General features: G+C 37.2%; 1 protein-coding gene, 1 non-coding gene and 1 pseudogene across 2 annotated transcripts; 2 read left to right on the top strand and 1 right to left on the bottom strand.

Moving 5' to 3' along the window:
• Positions 1–3,539: 3,539 nt before the first annotated feature.
• LOC110374560 (uncharacterized) lies at positions 3,540–8,328 on the top strand. The gene is made up of 7 exons (XM_064034541.1): positions 3,540–3,613; positions 4,089–4,205; positions 5,926–6,072; positions 6,532–6,612; positions 6,754–6,951; positions 7,364–7,515; positions 8,194–8,328. The coding sequence occupies exons 2-7, from the start codon at positions 4,136–4,138 to the stop codon at positions 8,299–8,301; spliced, it is 756 nt and encodes a 251-aa protein (XP_063890611.1). The 5' UTR covers positions 3,540–3,613; positions 4,089–4,135; the 3' UTR covers positions 8,302–8,328.
• Positions 8,329–15,676: 7,348 nt separating this feature from the next.
• LOC135116891 (U1 spliceosomal RNA) lies at positions 15,677–15,848 on the bottom strand. The gene has a single exon (XR_010276454.1). It is a non-coding gene; the product is annotated as a U1 spliceosomal RNA (small nuclear RNA).
• A 3,235-nt stretch (positions 15,849–19,083) lies between these two features.
• On the top strand, positions 19,084–19,213 carry LOC126056023 (U1 spliceosomal RNA; annotated as a pseudogene).
• The last annotated feature ends 4,275 nt before the right edge of the window (positions 19,214–23,488 follow it).

Below are 23,488 nucleotides of genomic sequence, written 5' to 3'. Positions count from 1 at the left end.
GCTCAGACTCATAGATCTTCAGTGGTCTACGGAGTTTCCCAAGAGACGAGGTTGTTTAAAAATCAGTGATTACGAGATCTTAAGACCTCGTGCTCACAGTCTATGCGCTATTTTCTGTATTTTGTAGAATTTCAAGACTTTTAAAAATGTCAAAGTCCGATAGGAGACGTATTGTGATCGGCACTGCTTACTTTAAATTGGTTTTGTCGCAGCCAAAGGTACTGATACTCTTCTAAATAGAGTTTAATTATGAAAAAACGATATTTTAAAACACGTGGGTACAATATCCAAACAATAGAACGCTTTACACTAAAATACCGAAACTCTTAACATTGCCATCAACCATCAGTTTAGCCCATTTAGAGCAGGTGAAAATTTTAACAAATACGCATAGTTTTTCAAAAATGTTTTGATCTAACAAAAAAGTACATTAATCATTCATCAAAACTGCATTATCATTTTCCTGAAAATCACTTCAAAAACTTTTCGAAACACCGAAGAACTTTCTGTCAGCAATTAGTCCAAAACAAGGATTAATCAATTTCTTAGCAATTGTACAAAATTCAAATTTAGAATACACTCTCACGCATGCTCGGCTAACTCTTTTGACGGTAGAAACATACTACAATCATCAGAACCCTTTGAAATACACGTAAAGTCCTTAAAACTAAGATTTCGCACAGGTGCCCGCTTTTTTTGCAAAAGAGTGTATTTATACAGATACGTATTACTGCCAAAATTCGTCAAAATCTTGGATGTTTTATTTTCTTCATTTATCACACATAATTAACCGAAGCCTCCATCCAGTGTACATGGAAACCTTCAATCTACAAACGAGACCACGCATAAAACAGAAAAACAGCCCACGCCGGAAGATGGGCCCAAGATTAATTGTGACGTCAGCGACGGAAGGTGGGGGGGGTATCAGGAAGCCAGGGGGGAGGGGAGGGGGCAGACCGGATGTCCGGCTGACGCGGCGGTTGCCGACGCTCCTACGACATCAAGAATGTGTGCGTTTGAATAACTGATATTTGGACTCGGAATTAGAAGTTTGTAGTTTCCAATTGAATTAAATCTTGACTCTGCGTGTGCCTACACCTAAGTATTTAGGATTTTGATGTACTTAAAGTGATGTAAAACTCCTTTAACTTTTTGTTTTTTTTTTGGGATTTTGAGATCTGCAACCTGCTCTAGTGATCCTTGTTTGAGAGATATATTCGTTAAAAATGTTGTGTTCACTAAGCCTAAACAATCGGTCGACTGTTGAGCCGGTGGTTGGAATTTTTGTTTTTCTTTTAGAAAATTGTTTATTCTGACAAATACCTGATTATTGTTGCGTATGTACTTCCATTTATCTTCATACTGATTTACGAGCCCAAAACAACTATCGGCCGACTAAAAGTCTGTAGTTGTCGCGTAGGTTATTACCCGTCTGGATACTTGTAGAATGTTAATTTTCACAATTATTATAACAGGAATTTCCAAACAACTTGTGGTTACCAATATGTAATAAAATACCAATCATGAAATGTGTCATTTCATGACAAAAGGTGCCTTATGGACTTTGGCGCGTAAGTCATTTGGAGATACAAATTCTACAATCTTGCTTAGACTAAAAAAACATAATGGCGTAAGTGCCAACACCCATAAGGACCTTTTACCGCGAACTGATACAAATTTCAATATAACAGCAATTGGAACTATCACGTTGCCAATTAAAAGTGAATAGGTATAAAACTTAGTCATCAACTCGCCCACGTCAATTTTGCAACAATAATTGCAAAAATGGAATCAAGAAATTATAATCGCAAAACTCTTATTCTCATATCTCATTCAAATAATATACACCGACCCACTCCAGCTTCGCACGGGATAACAGTATTTCCTCACTATTTAATGTTAATGCATACTAACCTTCCTCTTTAATCACTCTATAGGTTCATTTCGTATCGAAAATCGGTTGCGAAATTTTGAAGATTTAAGCGTACAAAGGGACATAAGGACAGAAAATGCGACTTTATTTTATACTATGTACTATGTAGCGATCAACAAAGTGCTCCGGACTTGCTCGGTCTATGGCTACAACTATGCTACGCATCCTAGAGCTACGGACTGCGTAGCGCTTCGTAGCACCGTAGCGTGGCCGTAGCTAATTAGCTACATCGTAAATCAAGATGGCAGTTTAGAAATTGTATACTCGCTTCTTCTTGGACAATACTTTTTGTTTTAGTTAAAATTTGTACTGACTGTGTCGTTGGTATGGTACGAGGTCTCGGGTTCGATTCCTAGGTCGGGCCGAAATCGCTTTGTGGGTTTTAGAAACTTTCACAAATCAGCCCGTAGTCTGGAAGATGTTGATTGCTACACCCGTGCATCGGAGAGCTCGTTAATATCGGTCCTGAGCCTGATCTCTCTCCAGTCGTGTCGGATTGCCGTCCCATTGGACTATGAAAGTGAAGGAATAGTGAGTGCACTTGTGTGTCCGCAAATGCTTGTGCACTATAGTATGTCCTGCTCAGCTGGTTGATCTCCTTATATGAGAACAGCCACCGTGGTCGAAATCGGCCTTGGACGCCATTATTATTAAGTTGTAGAGTGCCCGTAAGAAAACTGCAGACTAAACCGTCGGCCGATAGTTGGCCCGATAACGGCCAGACACCTGAACGTTGTTACGTGCGTACTATCTTTCATCTTCATAACTGCATCTTCATCGGCTTTAGGTACTCACTGTATATAGAACAAATGCTTTCTTGAATATAAAGACACAATGATGACACATGCCTACGTGACAACATAAGGCTGAACAGGTAACTTTTGACTGTCATTATATTTAATGATGAACTAACTATAAGACACCTATTCCTGTTATTCATTATATTCCCCGCATGTAAGTTCAGTTTTAGTTATAATAATATAATACCTGAAGGAAAATAAATGTGATATATGCGTAAATATTCGTATACCAAAATTTGTAATGCGTCATCAGACGCATGATAATACGAGAATAAATAGCAAGAATTAAATCATTCTTAATTAGTTCACTTAATTAACGTGCCACGATGAATTGGGTGCCAGTTTGTTTTATTACAATTTTAATAATTTTTCCTTCCATTGTTTGCGCTATGGACGGTAAGTTGTTTTTACATTATCTATAGAAAATAGTGCGTAGGTATCTCTCAACTCGCGGTTTCGGGTTATATTTCCGAATTAGACCAAGACCGATTTTTAAAAAACAACATTGACTTTTAAGAAACATTCTCCAACCAGCCCAGAGTTTGTACGATTGATACACCCGTCCATCGGAGAGCGTGCGAATTGTTCCAGCAACTGACCTCTCTCAGGAAGTTTTGGATTACCTTGCCATCGGGCTATAAGAGTAAAAATTTAATTTTTTTCTAGCTTTTTTTTGCAAACAGGTCGCTTTTATTTATTTTTTTAAACATTTTATCATTTGTCTATTCAAGTTGTAAACCAAGTGATATTTAACTTATTTTACCAGGAAATAGTACTAACGGGATAATTGCAAATCAACTTAGTTCGTCACATTTTCAAACTAGACAAGAAAGTTGGTTTGGCCATCAAGATGGCCTCTCAACCGATATTGAACAATTCGGTAAGTGTAGACACTAAGAACTTTAAATAAGTGTAAACGCCTTGAATGAACTAACAGCCAGCACACTTACAATACGATCGGTCACTATCCTAGTTAAAAGTTGTCAAGGAGCCTCATTCGATTTAAAATCGATAACAAACCTCTTATACAATAATATATTATAATACTATGAACCTACTACTTAATTGTGCGGGTACTTAGAGTACTTAGGGTACTTAGAGTACCCGCACACTGAAGACTAAACAGTCAGCCGACAGTTGGTAGTTGGCTTGATTCCAATCAAAGTTTTCAGTCGTCTGATACAGCTATCTACCGGATCTTTGTAATTTGCCTACTACCGTTCGTTTTCATACCTATTAATGAGCCCAAACAAACTATCGGCCGACTAAAAGTTTGCAGTATGCGTATCAACGAATAATTGAGACATTTTGTAATTTAAATAATACAAATACTGAGCTTTTTGCTATAATTTCAGGTTTTTCAGCTTACAAATGTTCACGACAGAATCTTGGATGGATTTGGATGAATAGATTACTTACTTTTGAATCTTACTGTGAAGGGACAAAAAATTGGGAACACTTCTACGACAGTTGTAAGTTTGAATTACTAGACTAGTATCTTATTAAGACAATTCGCATCCTCATCTGTCTCACCCATTCCCAACTATTTTGTGGTCAGGTTCCCGTATACCTGGATGCAGCTGAATACCAGTACTTTGCAAGGAGCCACTGTCTATCTGACCTCCTTAACCCAGTTACCCGGACTAACCGATACCCGTCGGTAAGACGGATTGTCGGAATTTTGGCTTCTGACTACCCGTTACGACTGCCAAAGATGTTCTGGCAGTCGTGGCCCTCTAATTTCGAATCGCGAAGGAACTCTCCATAATGAGATGGTCACAAATCCCGGTACTTTAGTATCCCAACGTCTACCTCCTCATACGTGTAGGTATAACCCACCCAAAACAAAAATGTGAAAGACTGCCAAGTTCGATAATATGGGAATGCTTCGCCTATAAAAGAAGTGAGATCTGAATAAGTACCAAGTTCCATACACATACCTCAGTTAAAAATAGTTACTTTTTAATGATGTTACTTGGCAAGTTTTCATACACCTTGTTATAAACCTACTAAACGCAATGAATCAAGTATTTAATTTTCTATTAAAACTTGCCAAGTAATCATCATTAAAAAGTAACTATTTTTAACTGAGGTATGTGTATGGAACTTGGTACTTATTCAGATCTCACTTCTTTTATAGGCGAAGCATTCCCATATTATCGAACTTGGCAGTCTTTCACATTTTTGTTTTGGGTGGGATTTCATTTATTTTTGTAAGGCTGTTTATTTTATTTTTTTCTTATGATTAAGTTAGTTAAGTAAATGTCTCATTTATACTATCTTTCAGATTTTTAAATATGCACTATGCTTCTTACAAAGAAATGAACTAGATTAGCTAAATGGACTAGATTTACCAACTGACTGACATGACATGTTATCATATATTATGTTCGTGGATCAAAGTTACACATTCGTTATTTTCGAAAGTGACTCACACTTGGCCGTTTTCAGATTTTTACTTTGACTAAATACAACCTTTGTAACGAATTTCAGATCGAAACGACCATTCGAAGATATATTATATAAATATAGATAAATTTAGTTCGTTTTAGTTCCTTAGGGGTATAAATTTACACTGGGTATTTTACACCTTCATTATTTTGAAACCGACTCACACTTGGCCATTTTCAGATTTTTTCCTTTACCTTGACATAAAGACCTACCTCCATGCCAAATTTCAAGTCAATACCACCATTGGAAGTGGTCTAGGTTTTTGATGAGTGAGTCAGTGAATCAGTGAATCAGTGAATCAGTCAGTGAGTGTATAGTAAAAATAGCGATTTTCTGACGTCAATATCTCAAGACCTACGATAGGTATATTAATGAAATTTTGTATTTTAGATGAGTGAAGGGGTCTCAACAGATACTAGAAATTTGATATGCGTAAATAAAATAGATTTTGAGTTACAGGGGGGTCGAATTTGGCCCAAAATGGTTCGTGTAATATAACCCACGGCCGGTGTGTCGCTTTTTTTGCTCGAACTTGGCGGACACACTGCCGTGTGTCTAGATATATACCTTAATGTGTACATCATTAATCCCCCCCCCTCACATTATTACACACATCATTAGCCCCCGCGCACTAGGCAGCCAGGCTGCGACAGCCAGAATATTTGAGCAGCCAGCATCAGCATTATAGCACACACTTGCGCACATCGATGCAATACCACCTTCATAATTAAATAATTTCAGATTCTAGTGTTGGATATGTACCGAAATTAGAAGCAAAAATCTTGAAGTATGTGTTTAAACTGGAAAATTTTGATAATAATACTTATGTGCGAACGAGAATCTCTTTAAACGAATATTTTGAAAAAAAAATTATGATAAGCGATATACGTAAGTACCTGCAATTACACTGAAATATTTTTGTCGTATAGACTGCTATAGACTATTGGGTGGAATCTTAAAAATTCAGAACGCAGGGTGCGTTCTGAATTTTTACATACACTAATAAATATTTGAGGAACAATTAGGTATACCTATTCCATAAAATAGTATTACCTTATACATAAGTAATTACATATATGTTTATGGATATGTAACCCTTAAATGACGTGACCAGAGGGCTGGTTTACTCTTGGCAATGCAAGCAGTAGTCGTCGCAGCGATGCGGAGAAGTACTTCGACGCCTAACACTCAACATCTCTCATCTCTCTCTCTCATCTTATATATGTTTTTATTCCTATTTACGTTTGTAGAATTTTAGTATTGGGGGAAATTTTAAGTTCGCAAAGACCTATAGTTAGTTTTTAAGTTTTTGTAAATAAAGGCGAAATATATTTATTTATTTTTTAGCTGGAGATATTGGTCAACTGATGTTCACAGACACGACAGACGTCATGTTTGATTGCGGACAACATTTAAATGACTCAAAATGTAAGTTAAAAATATGTATGCGGTTTCACCCGCGATAATTTCTTGTCGCCCATACTAAAAAGTAGCTTATAATTCATTCTGATAGTTGGGCTTTAACTATATTAAGGTGTTTATAACATGACATTGCCCCTCATTTTGCAGATGTTTACGTTGGTCTCATTAACACAACAGCAAACAAGTTAACGACAATGAATACGACGACAATTATGACTAGATATAGTGAAACGTATGACGGTAGTATATTATGTTGCCTATTCTATAAGATAACTGGAGATTCAAATGAGATGTCTATAGAGAGATTTATAAGCAATAAGACTTTGCTACGGTATTATGCAAATGGTAAGTAGAAATATTATTTGGCTAATCCTTTCCCAACATAAAATATACTAAAGGTAGCCTTCCGGAGCAGTCGTCTGTGCGGCCGACAAATAACGACTGAGTGACTTCGTGAGTGGAAATGTGAAGGACCGTTTGGTGGTCTAAGCTCACTGGAGCCTCGGAAACTGCTCCATACATTCTTACCCAAATGATGAATTTGCTATTGAATCATTGGCCGCAGGCGTCTCTTGCGAGCCGTTGGTCGTCGACCGCACACGACAAACGCATGTATAGGAAGGGTGCTTTTACTGTAAAAGATTGTTTATACTTATAAAAGTCCGAATATATGCTATCAACCTAAAAAGACTGCTTTAAGGATAACTTAACCATCCTCATTCCATTCCCAAGTTTCACATCAAACTTACCGTTTCAGACAAAATAGAAAACTGCCTTTTAATCGTGATAATGATAGCCACAGCTGCAACATTGATTTTTGTCGTAGTTGCTATTATTTTAATAAGGAAACGATGCTTGAATAATAATAGTTTATCAAGGAGGCCAAAGCTAGCGTTGCCAAAGAAAGAGGTTCGTTTTTTTGTATTACTACTCGACCTTTTGCCGTGTCTGGGTCCAGACCGAACCTACCCGGCTGACACCCGGACGCCTCTCGTCCGATGCAGGTACCTTCCGAAACAACCGTGTCTGTTGAGGACACGCGCCAGGCAGAATGTAAGGACCATGACTCCTCACAGGCCACTCCTCAGTTTTCACTTTTACCTAAATTTTGTTAACATATCTTCAATTGTACTGTTGAATTAGAGTAGGTAAAGAAAAAAGAAGTTGTCAATGACACCTGAGATCCTTCATCAGCTCAAATCAGCTGTAACTCTTTGCCTGCCGGGGCTGCGGGTTGTTCGAAAGAGATACCGCGGCCCTGGTACATAAAAGGCCTATGACGGTACACGACGGTTTTTAGTCAGTAAGAGTCTGACACTCCCTCGCCGCTGCTAACCCACAGCGGGAGGGGTGATCATTTGATGATTTTTAACGTCGTTAAAAAAAAAAGATCTTTCATGAGCTCAAATCAGCTCTTTGGAAAAATTTCCTAGAATTCAATTTATAAAAACTGGGGTTGTTACAAGTTTCACATGTCTATCGTTGCTCCGTCTACCAGTTCATATTATGAGCCGTTTAAATAGTTTTCATTTCGTTACTGTTCCAAAATATTTTTTTTTTTTTTGTTAAAATGAGTATTTTTTTCAGCGGAAGAATCCATTTTATTTAAATTTGCTGTTCCGGAAAGAATGTGAACAAGAAATAAGGGCAGCAGAAAACCAGAAAGAGGAACTTCATTACGAAGAAATTTTGTAATTCTTTAGATATCAGATACTTACCTATAAATATATTTATTATTATTAAGAATACTCTATCTTAAGCACGCATAACTTTTACAGTGAATTTATTTTATTAGTCACCACTTTTTAATACAAGTACCTACCTACTCTTTGTTTTGTCTATTTGACTTATTGTTAAGACTTATTATTCTTGTTGAACTTAGGTTAGGCTGAAGACTTATATACGTGTATTTTAAACTTTAAACAACTGTTGTTTTATTTTGTTTAACACTTAACTTCTGTAACATAGATAACTAACCGTAATCAATTCATCTACAGTTAAATTCAAAAGTTGTATCTGTTTATCCAACCTACACTCATTAAATTTATTATTTTGAAGGGCAAGAATACACGAACACTGCAAACTTTGAGTCAGTTTGTTTGAGCTCATAAATCAGTATGGAAATGAATGGTAATATGCACATAACGACGATCAGGTATTTGGCTGGTATCAGACCGACAAAAAATTATGAGATTCACGATTTTCTTAAAATAAAAGGCCAACCTTCGGGCCCACTATCAGCTGACTGGTAATTGCTTGCAGTGTGTGAGTAATCTAAATACCGCATATTTTTTTAGCACATTCACTCTTTCTCATAAACCCATAACAAAATAAACCAATAGCATTCTCATTCATTGTACACCGATCAAAAAGTCTGGAAGTCTGGAAGTGCCATCAATCGCGTGGAACGGCGACCGCTCGTAATGATCCGACATTCAGACTCCAACAACAAAACTCATAAAAGCCAGTGTACGTGTAACTCTCTACTTTAAAATTACAAACAGTCGGCCAAGTTTTAGAAAACTCATCCCTGTGCTGAACACCGAGTTGTAAACACAAGATACGACAAGTCAAAGGTTTTTATTTCATAAAGACGTGTTACAGGTGATTAAGAAAGGAGTTGTGAGTGCTGTGTAGGGGAAGTGGTAAAGATTATGTGCAAGTGAGCTTGGTAAGGCAGGTTTTCATTCTCTTTTCTGCATCTTATAGATTATTGTTTATTTTAGGGTCGGTTCATATCTAACGGAATATGCGTCGCGTATTATCGGTCGCGTAACGCCAGAACTGACAAATATACGGTAAAACATTCAATCATTCACACATAACCGATGATGCGTTAGTGCGTCGATCATACATTTACGATACGCTCGACGCATTTTCCGTCAGATATGAACCGACCCTTACTTTTACAACATAAACAAAAACTTTTATTGACAAATCGTGGAGATTTAGAAGGAAGGATATACATACGTTATGGTTCATAGTAGACGCTTAATATTCTCAGTAAAAGTAATAATGACGTTACAAAATTCTTATACCTACCTACCTACACATTACTGTCAAACTGAAAAAATATTTCTATGTTCATAAAACCTACGCTCAGAGTTGCTAACACTTCCAGCTTCACGAGATCATTGTACAAAGCATTTGTAGCTCTTCGCGTGCAAAACTAAAGTTTGTCGTAGTACTACGAAACGGAAGATGAGCAAATAATAGCGGGTGTATGTGAATTTTATTCATAAACTGTTCGTGATAGTTGTGTTCATAATAATTGTGCACATCCTTGTCTGACTTGTGCAACATAACACGTAGAAGTAAGGAAAGTTTACTCCATTTAACAATTTTGTTTAGAGTTGAAATAGGGATTTTGTGTTTTCGAGGTGGAACTTATTAGATATAGCAAATATGCAATAGCATTTTTGCTGGTTAGTTATTTTCACAACGCTGACAAAGTCGATATGATTCGAAAGGATGCTACTTGCGAGATGTCGGCAGATAGAAGAGTATGGAAGGAGAAAACTTGCTGCGTCGACGCCAAATAAAATTGGGATAAGGACAGGAGGATGATGATTTATGATGATGATGATCACAAAATACTTATATAATAATGAAATAAGTCTTTATCTGTACTTAATATTATAAAAGCTAGACATTTTTGGAACTTTTGGACCGATATGAAAACGTGCAGGCTACCTGTTTGATACCGGATTGTATTATTGTGCGCACTGCCATTTCTATGCTGATATGAGTCTGATCAAACAAGGCCGACTAAGGATTGTCAGTTGGTTGTAGAAACATGTTTTAGTCAGAGTCTGACACTCCCTAACTGTGCACTTACAGCGGGAGGGGTCATTTGACGCTCCCCACCAAAAACAAAACTTGTGGTCAGCTCAAAAAACTATCAAAACATGAGCAACAACAAACCAAAGAAAATAAAATCGTTAGAAAGCAGTTATTTAAACGGGAAAACTTTTATAATGCAGTAAAGTGTGGGCTAAATTGAAAAACAGCACATAAAAACTGGATTCCTTCGGCCGTCGTCATTACCATTTATATAGGGGAACTTGAGCGTCTAGTAACTTATAGGGAAACTTGCTAATACATAGATTATAAGCGAGGACTGTGCGATTTACATAATGCCTCTAGTGTTTACTGGTGGATCAGGTATGATATCGGCCCTGAAGCAAAGTGATGGCTTGTGGTGAAGTATCTATACTAATATTATAAAGCTGAAGAGTTTGGTTGTTTGTTTGTTTGAACGCGCTGATCTCAGGAACTACTGGTCCGATTTGAAAATTTCTTTCAGTGTAAGATAGCCCATTTATTGAGGAAGGCTATAGGCTACTTTTTATCCCGGTACGGGAAGTAATTCCTACGGGATGCGGGTGAAACCGCTGGCAGAAGCTAGTTATTTGAGAAAAGAACATGTGCATGATTATTTTCTGCATTTTGACGATTCCAAGCCGTATCAAATATTTGCAGGATGCAGTTTAATGACAATATTTCACATGACATATCGAATGCACCTGTTTTGTGCCCATATGGCACAAAACAGGTCATATAAGTCATTGTGAAAACTTTTAACAGTATTTTGGATTAACCCAGTATTTTTATTCGGTACTTGTTAAATGATCTGATAAAAAAATTCAACAAAACAATGGGTTTCATTGACTTAAAAAGTCTAACAAAGAACTTGATGAATTACCAACAATAATTAAAGGGTTACAAATAGCTTTCAACAGAAAATTTATACAGTTTTAACGCCGTATCAATGGTGGTGCGAAACGCGATCATTCCTTCGAAGCACTCCGTTTATCATGAGCTAAGAGAATTTAACCTACAGGACACGACGTTACCGTGCCTTCCCCTCTACAGAAGGTGAGAGAATACCGGTTAGACTCGTTTATCCATGGTTGTATCCAAAACACTTCCACAAAAACATTTAAACGTCTGTTGAACACCTGTCTAAAAAAATATTATGACGTTGAAATAAGGTCCGTTTTGCAGCCACACTTTTTTTAGACAGATCTTTTAAAACAGTCGCTAAATATTGTAAATTACTGTGAGAGAGCCCCGACACCCATAACACAAGTTTAATCTTAGCTTGGGTGTCGGAGATCTTCTACCATTGTGCTATGTTTCAATTTTTAAGTGTCAATTAGTACATAGTTAAACGAAGTCGAATATATATATATTTTTTTTTTTAAGTTTTTGTAGTAAGGCTGTTACTCAAAAATGCATTAGCCAGCTATCACTATTTCTTGCGTTTTCGTATAGAGATTTGTGATCATGGCGGTTCCAGTTGATAAAATGCTCTAAGATCAATGGAAATGCGAATACTGTCTCTATTCCGACCTTCTTCGCGTGCTGCACGAAACATAGCGTGACGTATCTCTTGTTCCCCGTTTTCCAACAAGCGACACTGTGCATAGCTTTCCTTCAGCAGGGATAAGCACAAATTACACAGAGATTCCTGTGTGTAAGATTCAAGATACGAGGAAGAATCGAAAGTAATACAGTGATGCACAATGCCTTAATAATTCTATTTTGTGATATAATAATGGCTGCGGTCGGAAATTCGCGAAAGCATAAAGAGTTGTTTATTTCTGTTGACAGCTAGATAAAATTGCTTGTGGAAAATAAAAGCGTTGTCGGTTTACTTACATTAGGTTACATTTTCTCTAAATCTAGCGAGTAAAGACTATAAGCTTTTTTAACTAAAGTTTTGCGTATTCAAATATTTCGTAAGTACCTACTCACAACAGTAACTTTACTGGCAGGGTTTTTGAGCCCTTTATGGGAGTATTCCAAGGAATCGTCATTGCAGGCACCCGAATAACATGTTTGTACGTGAAGTGAGTTCTCGTTCTTTTAATTTTCGTTAGTTCATTTGTTTCTAAATCTCAAACGTGAAGTCCCAGCCCAGGTTATACGAGCCAATGTTTTTCTAAGAATTCTGAGGGGACGGCGCGTACGCAGTCCCCACTAGAGATGAGTCCGATATCATGTCACATGTTAAAATCATCGATATTTTAAAATCATTTCATCATGCAATGACAACGACAAAATCATCAATGCTTTTAAATCATTACTCGAATCGAATGACAATGAATGAATTGAATGCCAACTTCGGTGATTTTCGGCCGTTTCGCTCGGCCCCGCTCGGGTGTGCTCGGTCGCAATCGCAATGCGCAGCGGCGGCCCGGCGGCGGGCGGTTCGAATCGCAACGTTGCGACACTTATGTGTGACTGTTGCGAGGCTTGCCCGATCGTATGACTGGGCGCACGGAACGGCAACAATTCTTTCACTTCGTTGTTTAAGTTTGCGCGCGAACTTGACTCGAAAGGTTGTTTTTTTGTGAATCATTGTTTTGGATTGAACTTTTGATTAGGAAAGGACGAGCATCCTTACCTAATTTTATTTTACGCGTACGAACTTACGAAGTACGTAGTGTAATTTGTTAATTGACTTATGCCGTAGTAAATATTGAAGTGTATTACAAATTTTAAAACCAAGTTAGTATTTGCAGTTTGTGCCTAAAATATTAAAAACGTATGGTAGGTACTTAACGTTCTTATTTAATGAGTGGTTACAGTTTACCTAAATACCTATTAATAAAAAATGGCATCAACTTTAAGAAAAACATCCAACGTCTGGGTACATTTTGACATTGAATCCGTTGGTGAAAAGACAGCAGTGTGTAAACTGTGCAGGGTAAAATTATCCTATAAAACTTCCTCAACAAATTTAAAAACATATTTTAAGAAAACATCCTACGGTTGAAATTCAAGATGAACGTAGGAACATGGGTATGCACCAAAACAGTTCAGAACAACGTTTGGAACAGGAAGCTGGCCCTTCTAATCAAGCAGGATCCCAAAATCTGACTCAACAGTCTGTTGTTGCTTCTTCTGCTAGTCACTCAGCCGAGGGTAATCCGTTGCCACAACCACACATTATCCAGCAGTCTTTAGTTCGACAACCTACAATAGCTCAATTTACACAGAGAAAAAAAATTACACCATCTGAACAGGAAAGGTTGAATAGACTACTTATGAAATTGTTCATGTTAGATTTTCAACCATTCAGTATTGTGGAAGACGAGGGCTTTGTTGCATTTGTTCATGGTCTAAATCCCATTTACCAACTACCTAGTCGTAAGTACCTTTCAAACACTTTACTGCCATCAATGTACCAGCAAGTTTTAATGAAACAAAACAAAATGACTGAAGAAGCAAAAGTGTATGCCTTACCACAGACTGCTGGACATCAAAAGCAAATGAGTCATATATGGCCATAACAGCTCATTACATCGATCAAAACTATATTTTGAAGTCGCTTCTCCTGCAGTGTGAAGTCCTCCCTGGACATCATACCGCCATAAACTTAGCAGCTCAATTAAGAAAATGTGCATCGACTTGGAACATTACAGACAAAATTACCATAGTTGTGTCTGACAACGCGAGTAACATAGTCTCCGCTATCACGACTGAGCTGAATTGGCGCCATTTTGGGTGTTATGCACACAGTTTAAATTTAATTGTCAAGAGTGGATTAAGCGTTGAAAATTTGCAACAGACAATCACCAAAGTGAAGAACATTGTATCTTTTTACAAACGTAGCCCTTTGGCCACAGAAAAGTTTGTAAAATATCAGGTCCAACAATCGGAGGCAAAACAGCAAAAACTCACTCAGTCTGTGGAAACTCGATGGAACTCTGACTTTCATATGCTGCAAAGGTTTCTTGAACTTAGAGAGGCTGTAACTGCAACACTTCCACTCAGCAACTTCAAAGGTACATATCTTGAAGACAATGATTGGAAAATTATTCAAGATTTGCAGTGCGTGCTTAAACCCTTCGATGAAGTGTCTACGCGTATGAGTGGAGAAAAATATTTGACGGGTGGAGAAGTGATTCCAATCACACAGTGTCTTTGCAAACATTAGAAACTCTAGAGTTGAGAGAGTTGCATGATGTTGTGAAATTGGTTTTAAAAAAGCTAAAAAAGGAAACTTCGGAAAGGTTTCGCAATTTGGAATTTAGCAGAACACTTGCACTATCAACTTTTTTAGATCCGAGGTTTAAAATTTTCATGTTTCCACAACATCTGGCTGAAGAAACGAAAAAAGTTGTCATCGAATTGGTAGCTGCGTCAATTGCAAAACTAAACAATTAACTACTCCAACCCTAGCTACGACACAAAACTCGGGAAGTAATACTGAACCATCCATATGGAATTTATATAGGACAGCAATTGCGAAAATAGAGCCTAAAGGAACCCCGTTATCAAGAGCGATAGCGGAAGTTCAAAGGTACCTAGACGATGACATCCTTCTAATGGGATCGGAACACGACACTCCACTTCAGTGGTGGAAAAACCACGAACATGTTTACCCAAATTTGACGAAATTAGTTTTTACTAAGTGCTGTGTGCTGGCAACATCAGTGCCTTGTGAAAGGGTATTTTCACGAGCTGGTACCATGGTATCCGAAAGACGCACTCGCCTAGGAGTTTCAAAAGTAAAACAGCTTATGTTTTTAAACGTCAATTGTAGCCAATGAATAGGCACAACAGGCAAGAAAATGTAAATATTTGTAGATATACACATAAAAAAAAAAAAAAAAAAAAAAAAAAAAAAAAAAAAAACAAATAGGTACCAAGAAGTAAGTACCTCAATTTAATCATTGTAAATATACCAATCTTTTAAATGCGCCAAAGAAAAGCAAAATGATATTATATTTTTATTAGGTACCAGTATTATTTTGCTAGTCTTTGCCAGTCCTAAGCCTGGACAAAGCATGAAGGTAAGATTGGAATATTACTTGTAGGAAAGGTGCGTTGGTATTTACGCAACCAAGTTTTTACGCCTACTACTAAATAACAAATGATAAAGTCACTAAGCCTTTACACCGTTCCGCGATCATTTCATTTCATCTACTCATTCATTAAATCATTACTCATAATTGAAGTGCCGTGGCCCGTGATGTGCTCAAACAAAAATCATTGATGATTTTGTCATTGTTCCTGTCATCGATATTTTTTTGTCATTGTCACGCAGTCATTGATACAGAAAAATCATCACTCAGCCCATCGCTAGTCCCCACTACCAAAAATTACGCATCCGAGTTATCCACATTAGGGATAATCGCAGGGGTCAACCTATCCGCAGTGCAATGGATAGACCTCGCCCTGGGGGAACCGCCTTCTTGATCACGGTATCCCCTATGCCAGGTAAGTATGAGTTCACTTCAGTACGGCGCGAGGGTCGTTCGGCCGCGGAGAATCTTAACACCGCGATTCAGAAACGTGACGTCATTGCACAGCGCCATCTAGTTAGAAAATCTGAACTGACATCAGAGCTTACAGAATGCCTTTTCAGTATTTCATATTAAGCTTACCAAACGGTATTACCAAACAAAAATAGGTATTTTAATAAACTTATAAGAATACATTTTCGGGATAAATAATGTAATTTGTAATCGATTTCAAGTTTCTGAAAATAGCAATGTGCTTCAAAAAGCACAGCGGCAGTCAAAGGGTTAACTCATAAAAATACTATTTCCTGCTGAATATCGGAGCAACATCGTTGGTACTTTGCTTATTTATTCGTTTATTTAATTCCATTATTTGAGTTGTAAATATGACAATATTTTTTTTATAAGGGTATAATTTAGGTGGTCACCAAAAATATTTTTAAGACTCTAAGCTGAGGCACCAAATAAAATAAACAACTCCAAAAAAATTAAATTGACTTCATTAAAAGGGCACTAAAGTATATAATGCTATGATCCAAAAAAATAAAATAACATCAGAAAAATCGCAAATCTCGCACAAATATTATTTTTGGTTCCCAAAATGGATTAAGGCACTTGTCTCACCGGCAACGATTAACGAGTAACGAGTAGAGCTAAAACTAGAAACGAGTTAGCAAGGCGCGGGGAGCGAGTGCGTAGTTCCGATATTTGTGTAGCTCAGCTACAAGCGAGTGTGCGAGTGAGGCGGGCCATTACTCGCATCACTCGCTCGCTAGATAGGCACTGTAGAGAAATGACCACTGGTTGCTCTCTCGGCGTGAGTTCTAAACGCTTGGCGAGTGTCGCCGAGCGAGTGTTATCTTTCATAGCTTTTGTCGCTCAGCGACAAACTAGAGAAGCGAGTGCTCGCCGGCAGTGTGAACAGTCAGCGATCAACTATTTGTATATGCATCTCTTTTGTTCACTTGGAAAGTATATCTATTGTACGTTTCTTAAGCGAGGAAATAGCCCATAGTTAGTCGTTTTCTCGTCGTTGGTGGGACAACTGCCTTATGGTCACCAAATTCTATCCAACTAAAAGATTAATATTACTACCAAAAAGTTAGTGACGAAAACGAATCGCTGCAAAACCGACTCCACGTAGTCTTGTCTGCCCTACCCCTAGAGTGCAATTCAAAACCGCGTAGGCGCGGAGGGGCGAGGCGGCCTGCGAGCTGAGGCGCAGGTAGTTTCAGCGCTCGCCGCCGCGGCTGAGGCTGGCCGGCTGAGCCGGCCAGCAAGCCGAATCTGCGGGTGGTGAGCGTGAAAACCATCTGCGACGATAAGCTCGCATGGGACCGCCGGAGCCACGCAGCGCCGGAGCCGTGACAGAAGCCATGCTTGCTGCATGTTGCGTGCTTACATTTTAAATGCACTGAGTTACACACAAATACATATAACAATAAATAAGCGACGTACGTTTGGGAACCCCAGTATATTAATTGGTATTTGGGAAATATTCTAGCGATCGTTAGCTTTTTTAGTTTAACAAAAATGACCAAATTAGGAGTCATGGTATTACATAATTGGTAACATCTAAGTAGTGACAATATATAATATTTGGTCTAAAGTGTATTTTAAAGGCGTCCATATATTTTTTTAGTAGTCAATAATACGAAAAAATGGTTTTATCTAATAATATTTTTGGAAACGTTATTTGGTGACCATTTATCCATTTTGGTAACCGTTTAGAATTTTTTTGGTAGTAAAATAGGTACTTTTTAGGGTGGTGTTTAAACATAAGCCTTTTTATAATTACCTATTTTCTACTTTTTTATACGATCTACCATTTGGAATGATCGTGTCACTCCCTTTAATTTGATATATAGGTACCTATATATATTTATATAGCAAAAACAGGAAAAAATATCAACTAAGTCATCTCCTAGTTATTTTGTCCTCCGTGGTCATCTCTTACTCGACATATTGTTTTTAACTGTCGCAATCAATTCGTTATTTTCAGAAATAATATGAAGTGCTAAAGAATATTACATTTGCATACATGATACGCGTTAAAACTACTCGGCAGATGGATGCTGTAATTTTGACTTTTACTTATAAAACCAGAACCCTAGATAGAATGCTGACAAGTGACTTATTAAGTTTTCCTACACAAATAAATTATTTTGGTATCAAGTGTGTACCGTGTGACCAACAGTGGCTTTGTATTTACGTATATAGTAGGTATTTTATTTTTCAAAGCGCCACCTGTCAGCCGTCATGAGAACTTCCAATACCTAAACAAGCTCCGCTTACATCGTGCGTTAACCCTAAAATGCCGAGTAATAAAGGCTCCAATACATACATAAAGTGAAGGCACTTTGGTCTGTTCATAGCCCGATAGATGTCTCTGTGTGTATCTGAAGATGACAATCTGATTTTGTACTTTAATAAAACCTAATTAATTGAGTGGATGAATAACATACACACAATATTTATATGAGCAAATAAGCAAAATTGGTTAATTGCTCTATTAAATAGATTTTTTGCCATAAATGATTATGGCAAAAAAATATTTTTAATTCAGTGAATTAGTAATTAAATCGGCGGACATTAACAAAACTGCTTAGGTAACTTTACTTAAACTGGGGTTTTTATGAAGCACACACGTGATACGATTATCTTGAATAAAATAAAATGAATATATAAGCAAATTACCAACGATAGTAGAACACTGGCTCCTAAGACACAGGCATTCCTAGTTTAGGGGCCAGGGTCTCAACATTTGTATGCCTTCAATTAAATTGTAATCCTGCTAGATATTAAGCATTTTGTAAACATTTTGTAAGGATTTGCATCAATAAAGCATTTATTTATTTATTTATTTTATATTGCTCTAGCTCAGCAGGAAATAATATTTTTGTGAGTTAACCCTTTGACTGCCGTTGTGCTTTTTAAAGCACATTGCACATTTTCGAAAACTTAAAATCGATGACAAATTGTAATATTTATCCTGTAAAGGTATTCTTTGATTATATAATAAGTTGATTAAAAAACTATTTATGCTTGGGAATACAGTTTGGTAAGCGTAATATGAAATACTGAAAAGGCATTCTGTAAGCTCTGATGTCAGTTCAGAATTTCTAACTAGATGGCGCTGTGCAATGACGTCACGTTTCTGAATCGCGGTGTTAAGATTCTCCGCGGTCGAACGACCCTCGCGCCGTACTGTAGAGAACTCATACTTACCTGGCATAGGGGATACCGTGATCAAGAAGGCGGTTCCCCCAGGGCGAGGTCTATCCATTGCACTGCGGATAGGTTGACCCCTGCGATTATCCCTAATGTGGATTAGGAGTGGGTAATATAGCTTTTTCACAATATCAAATCGAAACTATATATTGATATTTGATATCGGATTTCGAAACTATATATTTTCTGAAACTATATATTAACAGATACGCGTAATCCGTCTCATGATGTTGTATCATTCCATAAAGCGTATTGTGAGTGAGAACCACCTAGGCATGCGATATTGTAAATATCGTAATACGATGTATCTCTAAGGAGCTAAATTACAAACAACGGTTTTGTCTAGATACTTAGCTGAAGTTTAAACATCACTAATTTCACGTGATGAAAAAGCCTATTACGTAGTTAGAGAAAACATACAATCGTCATCATCAATGAACTGTCCTTCATACTTTTACCAGGCTTAGGACTGGCTGCATTATTGTCTGTTATGAAAAGTTTTATAATAAATTATACCTAAATGTAGGTGCCGAACGATAAAATAATGCAGGCGTATTTAACAGTTCATTTGATGATATATACAAACTTTTTATATTTACACTATTTACATTGTCTTTTTACATTTTCAACTATTTACGTTGTTTGTTCAGCATTTATTTAAATCTGTTTTCATCTAGATTTACGTTCAAAGATACGAGCTGGTTTACTTTTGATGTTGTCAGCCGAGTGCGACGATCATTTATAATTAGTCCCGTTTTGCTAAAGATCCTCTCGCATGGAACTGACGTCGCCATGATGTTTCCATATCTTTTTAATAGTTTCGCCAAGTATGGATATGTAAACTTATGTTTGCGCCACCATTCGAGAGGGCAGTTCCACGTAGTTCCTGTGAAAACTGGCAACAGGTCGTCATTCAAATAGCCATCTATTTCTTTAATGGCTTTTGACACCGGTGTCCCGACATTTTGCTTTTTTCCCACTATTTCGTTTAAAATTGTCCATGGTGAAAACTTATCAGCATTGTGGTCCTCAGATGCCGAGACGGGTGCCTCTTCTCGCGCTCTCTCCTGCGCTATAATACCACTTACTAAGTCCTGGACTCGTTTCTTAGTATTTATAATTTCATTTTCGTCAGAAAAGACAGCCAGTTTGTATCGAGGATCTAAAAATGTACATACCGAAAATGTTCCACTTCTTTCAAGATTGGAGAATCTGGTTATTAGTCCTGTCCTTAAAGTGTAAATTAGCTCTTTAGATACATCACAGAATTCTTCGTCCAGGAGTTTATCACATGATGATATTAGACACCGTGTCATGACTATGACTGAACTACCAGTCATATACTTTTCGCCGCTCATCGATTCTGTCGCGTCCTCGAACGGTTTCAATATTTTTGTGACTTCGGCAAGTAGCAACCACTCTTCGTTGGTAATAATGGGAAGGTCTTTTCTGATGACTGCAACTGTAGACCTAATGCAATGTTCCAGTTCCACGAAGCGCCGTATCATGTGAAAGCTGGAGTTCCAGCGCGTCGGAACTTCTTGAATCAAACGTTTTGGTACGCAGTTTGGCTGATCATTAGTTTGTGCTTTTAATAATTTCTCTAAGGCGGTACTGTTTTTTTTAAAAAAGCGCACAATTTTTTTTACTTTATCTAATACGGACTGTAGAGTCTGCTCTCTTGTAATGGCATTCTGTAAAATCAAATTAAGCGTGTGTCCATAGCATCCATAATGCTTCCAACCGATGTTAGTAACCGCTCTTTGAATATTGGCCGCATTATCAGTTACTATAAAATTAATTTTGTTTAATGTTAATTCATATTTACTCATTACATCATTTAACACACTCTGAATGTTTTCACTCGTATGAGAATCTTCGAAATTAGAACAGTCCAGCAAGATGGTCTTTAGCTCGAACTCCTCCGTGATAAAATGACCGGTAACAGCCAAATACGATTCATTGGCTCTTGACGTCCATAAGTCAGCTGTAAGACACAAATGTTCAATGCTACCCAATGTCGTTTTAAAGTTTCTTCGTTTTATTGTACAAGGCAGGAATCATGACGTTAGAAATAGTTTTTCTAGTCGGGAGTTGATAGCCAGGGATCCAGCGCATAACTTTTTTAAAAGCTCGTTCCTCTACTAATGTAAAGGGGTGATAACTATCTATGAATAAGTCTAGTACATCATTGTCGATCTTTCTTTTCAAGTCACCTGATATTTTTTTAGTGGCGCCATATCTTTCTATACCTTGTTGTCTTACGTGACGTGGGGGTGAAACTGTTGGATTCGCTGCTGTTGAAGTTGAGGCGATTGGGTTTGCTAACGTAGTTATTGTAGCCGATGTTGACGGTGTTGCAGATGAATCTGCGGCAATAATCTGACTTGCTGAGGCAGTTTGGAAAGTCGTAATATCTTGCTGCCCGGTAGCAACTCTCGTATATGCATCTAAATGCTTTTTTTTTAAATGTGCCTTTAGATTGCCTGTCGTACCTTTATAACTATAACTGTCACCACAAACACGACATTTGGCTTTTTTGTCCACTAAATTTGTTTTGTCAAAATAGTCCCATAAAATACTCGAATTTATACGAGACATTTTTAAAAATAGTTTTTAACACGAGTCACAAAATGTTTCAATATAAGTACCTAACCTACTCTAATTTTTACACTTAAATTTTATTTACACCTTAATACCTACACACATTAATACTCAAGTTAAGAAATTAAACTATTTTAAATACTAAACTAACACAAATTAACAGAAAATCAAATCGTAAGTAAGTAATAATGAGGAACAACAATAATGCGCTCACTCAATAATTGCTAGCACGAAACTAAAAAATAGAATTTTAAAATTTCTTTGCTTTCTAGTTCAAGGCCAGAGGACAACAAGCGTCATGCGCGAAGTTAATAAATCCTTGCAAATTATGTAATGTAATATGCATCATTATTACTTTAAAAGAAAGTTGAAATTCCTTTAACAATCTTGCCAAAATACTAAAACAATTCTTCAAACAGACTTATTGCATTTGACATAAGGTTCAGAATAGTACCTACGGATTATTAAGCTACGTTCTACGTTGGTTTTATTAATCACGCGCTCCCTCTCTCGGCCGGCTGCTAAGTTATTTCGTCGGTGTAGAGACTAGAGATCGTGTCACATCGTGTATACTCGGTCTTTATTCGGTAAATCGGTTTAATACGATACGTACGACAAGCTCATACTCGCCCTCGGATACGTTTTGGAGCAATATAGTGTTTCGCCCGATATATAGATTCAGATTAAGCCGATATCGGATTTTAGATATTGCACCAATATATAGATTCAATATCTATATACGTTTTGTATCACCCACTCCTAATGTGGATAACTCGGATGCGTAATTTTTGGTAGTGGGGACTGCGTACGCGCCGTCCCCTCAGAATCTCTAATCAAAGTGTCAAGCAGTTGTAGAAAGAGAAAAGCATTATTATCAGCTTAACGCTCAATTTTCCTTGTCTGCACGTGATTTAACAGAAAGTCAAGTCAACAAGCACTGAGTGACTACTATGGGAAATACTATAAGTTCAATTAACTATTTACAAAGTACAAAGTTCATGTTTTAAAAAATACCAGTGTCCTTCAAAGTGCACAGTGGCAGTAAAAGGGTTAACGTAGTTGACAAAAATATTATTTTCTCCTTAGCTAAAAAAATTACCTACCCAACGATTATTACCAGTTCATTTTATTTAAGTCCTCTATTCGATAATTTAATAAAACCTCAAGAAATCAAGAAGCCATTTCTCCACCACGCGAAGATAGATTGGTAGAAAACGCACAAAGGCGGTAATTCCACCATTGTACCTACATTGTGCAAAACGTATTAATAAAAAATAAATAATAAACCACTTTTGCTTATAAAAATCGATCATTTACTTTAATTGGAATGCCGGCAAGTGGTTTAACAAGTTTTTCTATACAAAACGTTTTGCTAACTTGTGAATAATGAGCGAATTTTGTATAAAATTTGGTATATGACTTTTAAAACACCACCTGTCAGACTTCGTAGAGACTTACATATCAACATAAACTTCGCTCGCGTCTTGTATTAACCCTAAAAATCATTTTAGGGCATCAGCCAACAGTACAAGCTCAAAATCCTGTGCGCTCCAGTTTGAGCTTAGTTCAGTTCATATCCCGATAGATGGCTCTGTGTGTACCTTGAGATGACAATATTGTACAACAAATAAAATGGTTGTTTAATGTAAATAGTAAGTGATATAATCTTCCGCTGTCTGTCCAGTATTGTAATAGGAACTTTGCAATACGTTTATTGAACCTATAGTATTAACCAAGGCTCGTCATTGTTATGACTCATTTACAAAATGAATCAAGATAATCGAGATGAA

Source organism: Helicoverpa armigera, chromosome 4, assembly GCF_030705265.1.
Source record: "Helicoverpa armigera isolate CAAS_96S chromosome 4, ASM3070526v1, whole genome shotgun sequence".
Classification (NCBI taxonomy): Eukaryota; Metazoa; Arthropoda; class Insecta; order Lepidoptera; family Noctuidae; genus Helicoverpa; species Helicoverpa armigera.
Note: the sequence above shows the minus strand (reverse complement) of the source record. Positions and strands in the feature narration are given on the sequence as shown.

Bases quoted from the DNA above. Each gene is read 5' to 3' on its own strand.
- LOC110374560 (XM_064034541.1), top strand. From the start codon at position 4,136: ATGAATAGATTACTTACTTTTGAATCTTACTGTGAAGGGACAAAAAAT. The intron at 6,073-6,531 runs GTAAGTACCTGC...TTTATTTTTTAG, and splicing joins AATTATGATAAGCGATATAC to CTGGAGATATTGGTCAACTG. The intron at 6,613-6,753 runs GTAAGTTAAAAA...CTCATTTTGCAG, and splicing joins ACATTTAAATGACTCAAAAT to ATGTTTACGTTGGTCTCATT.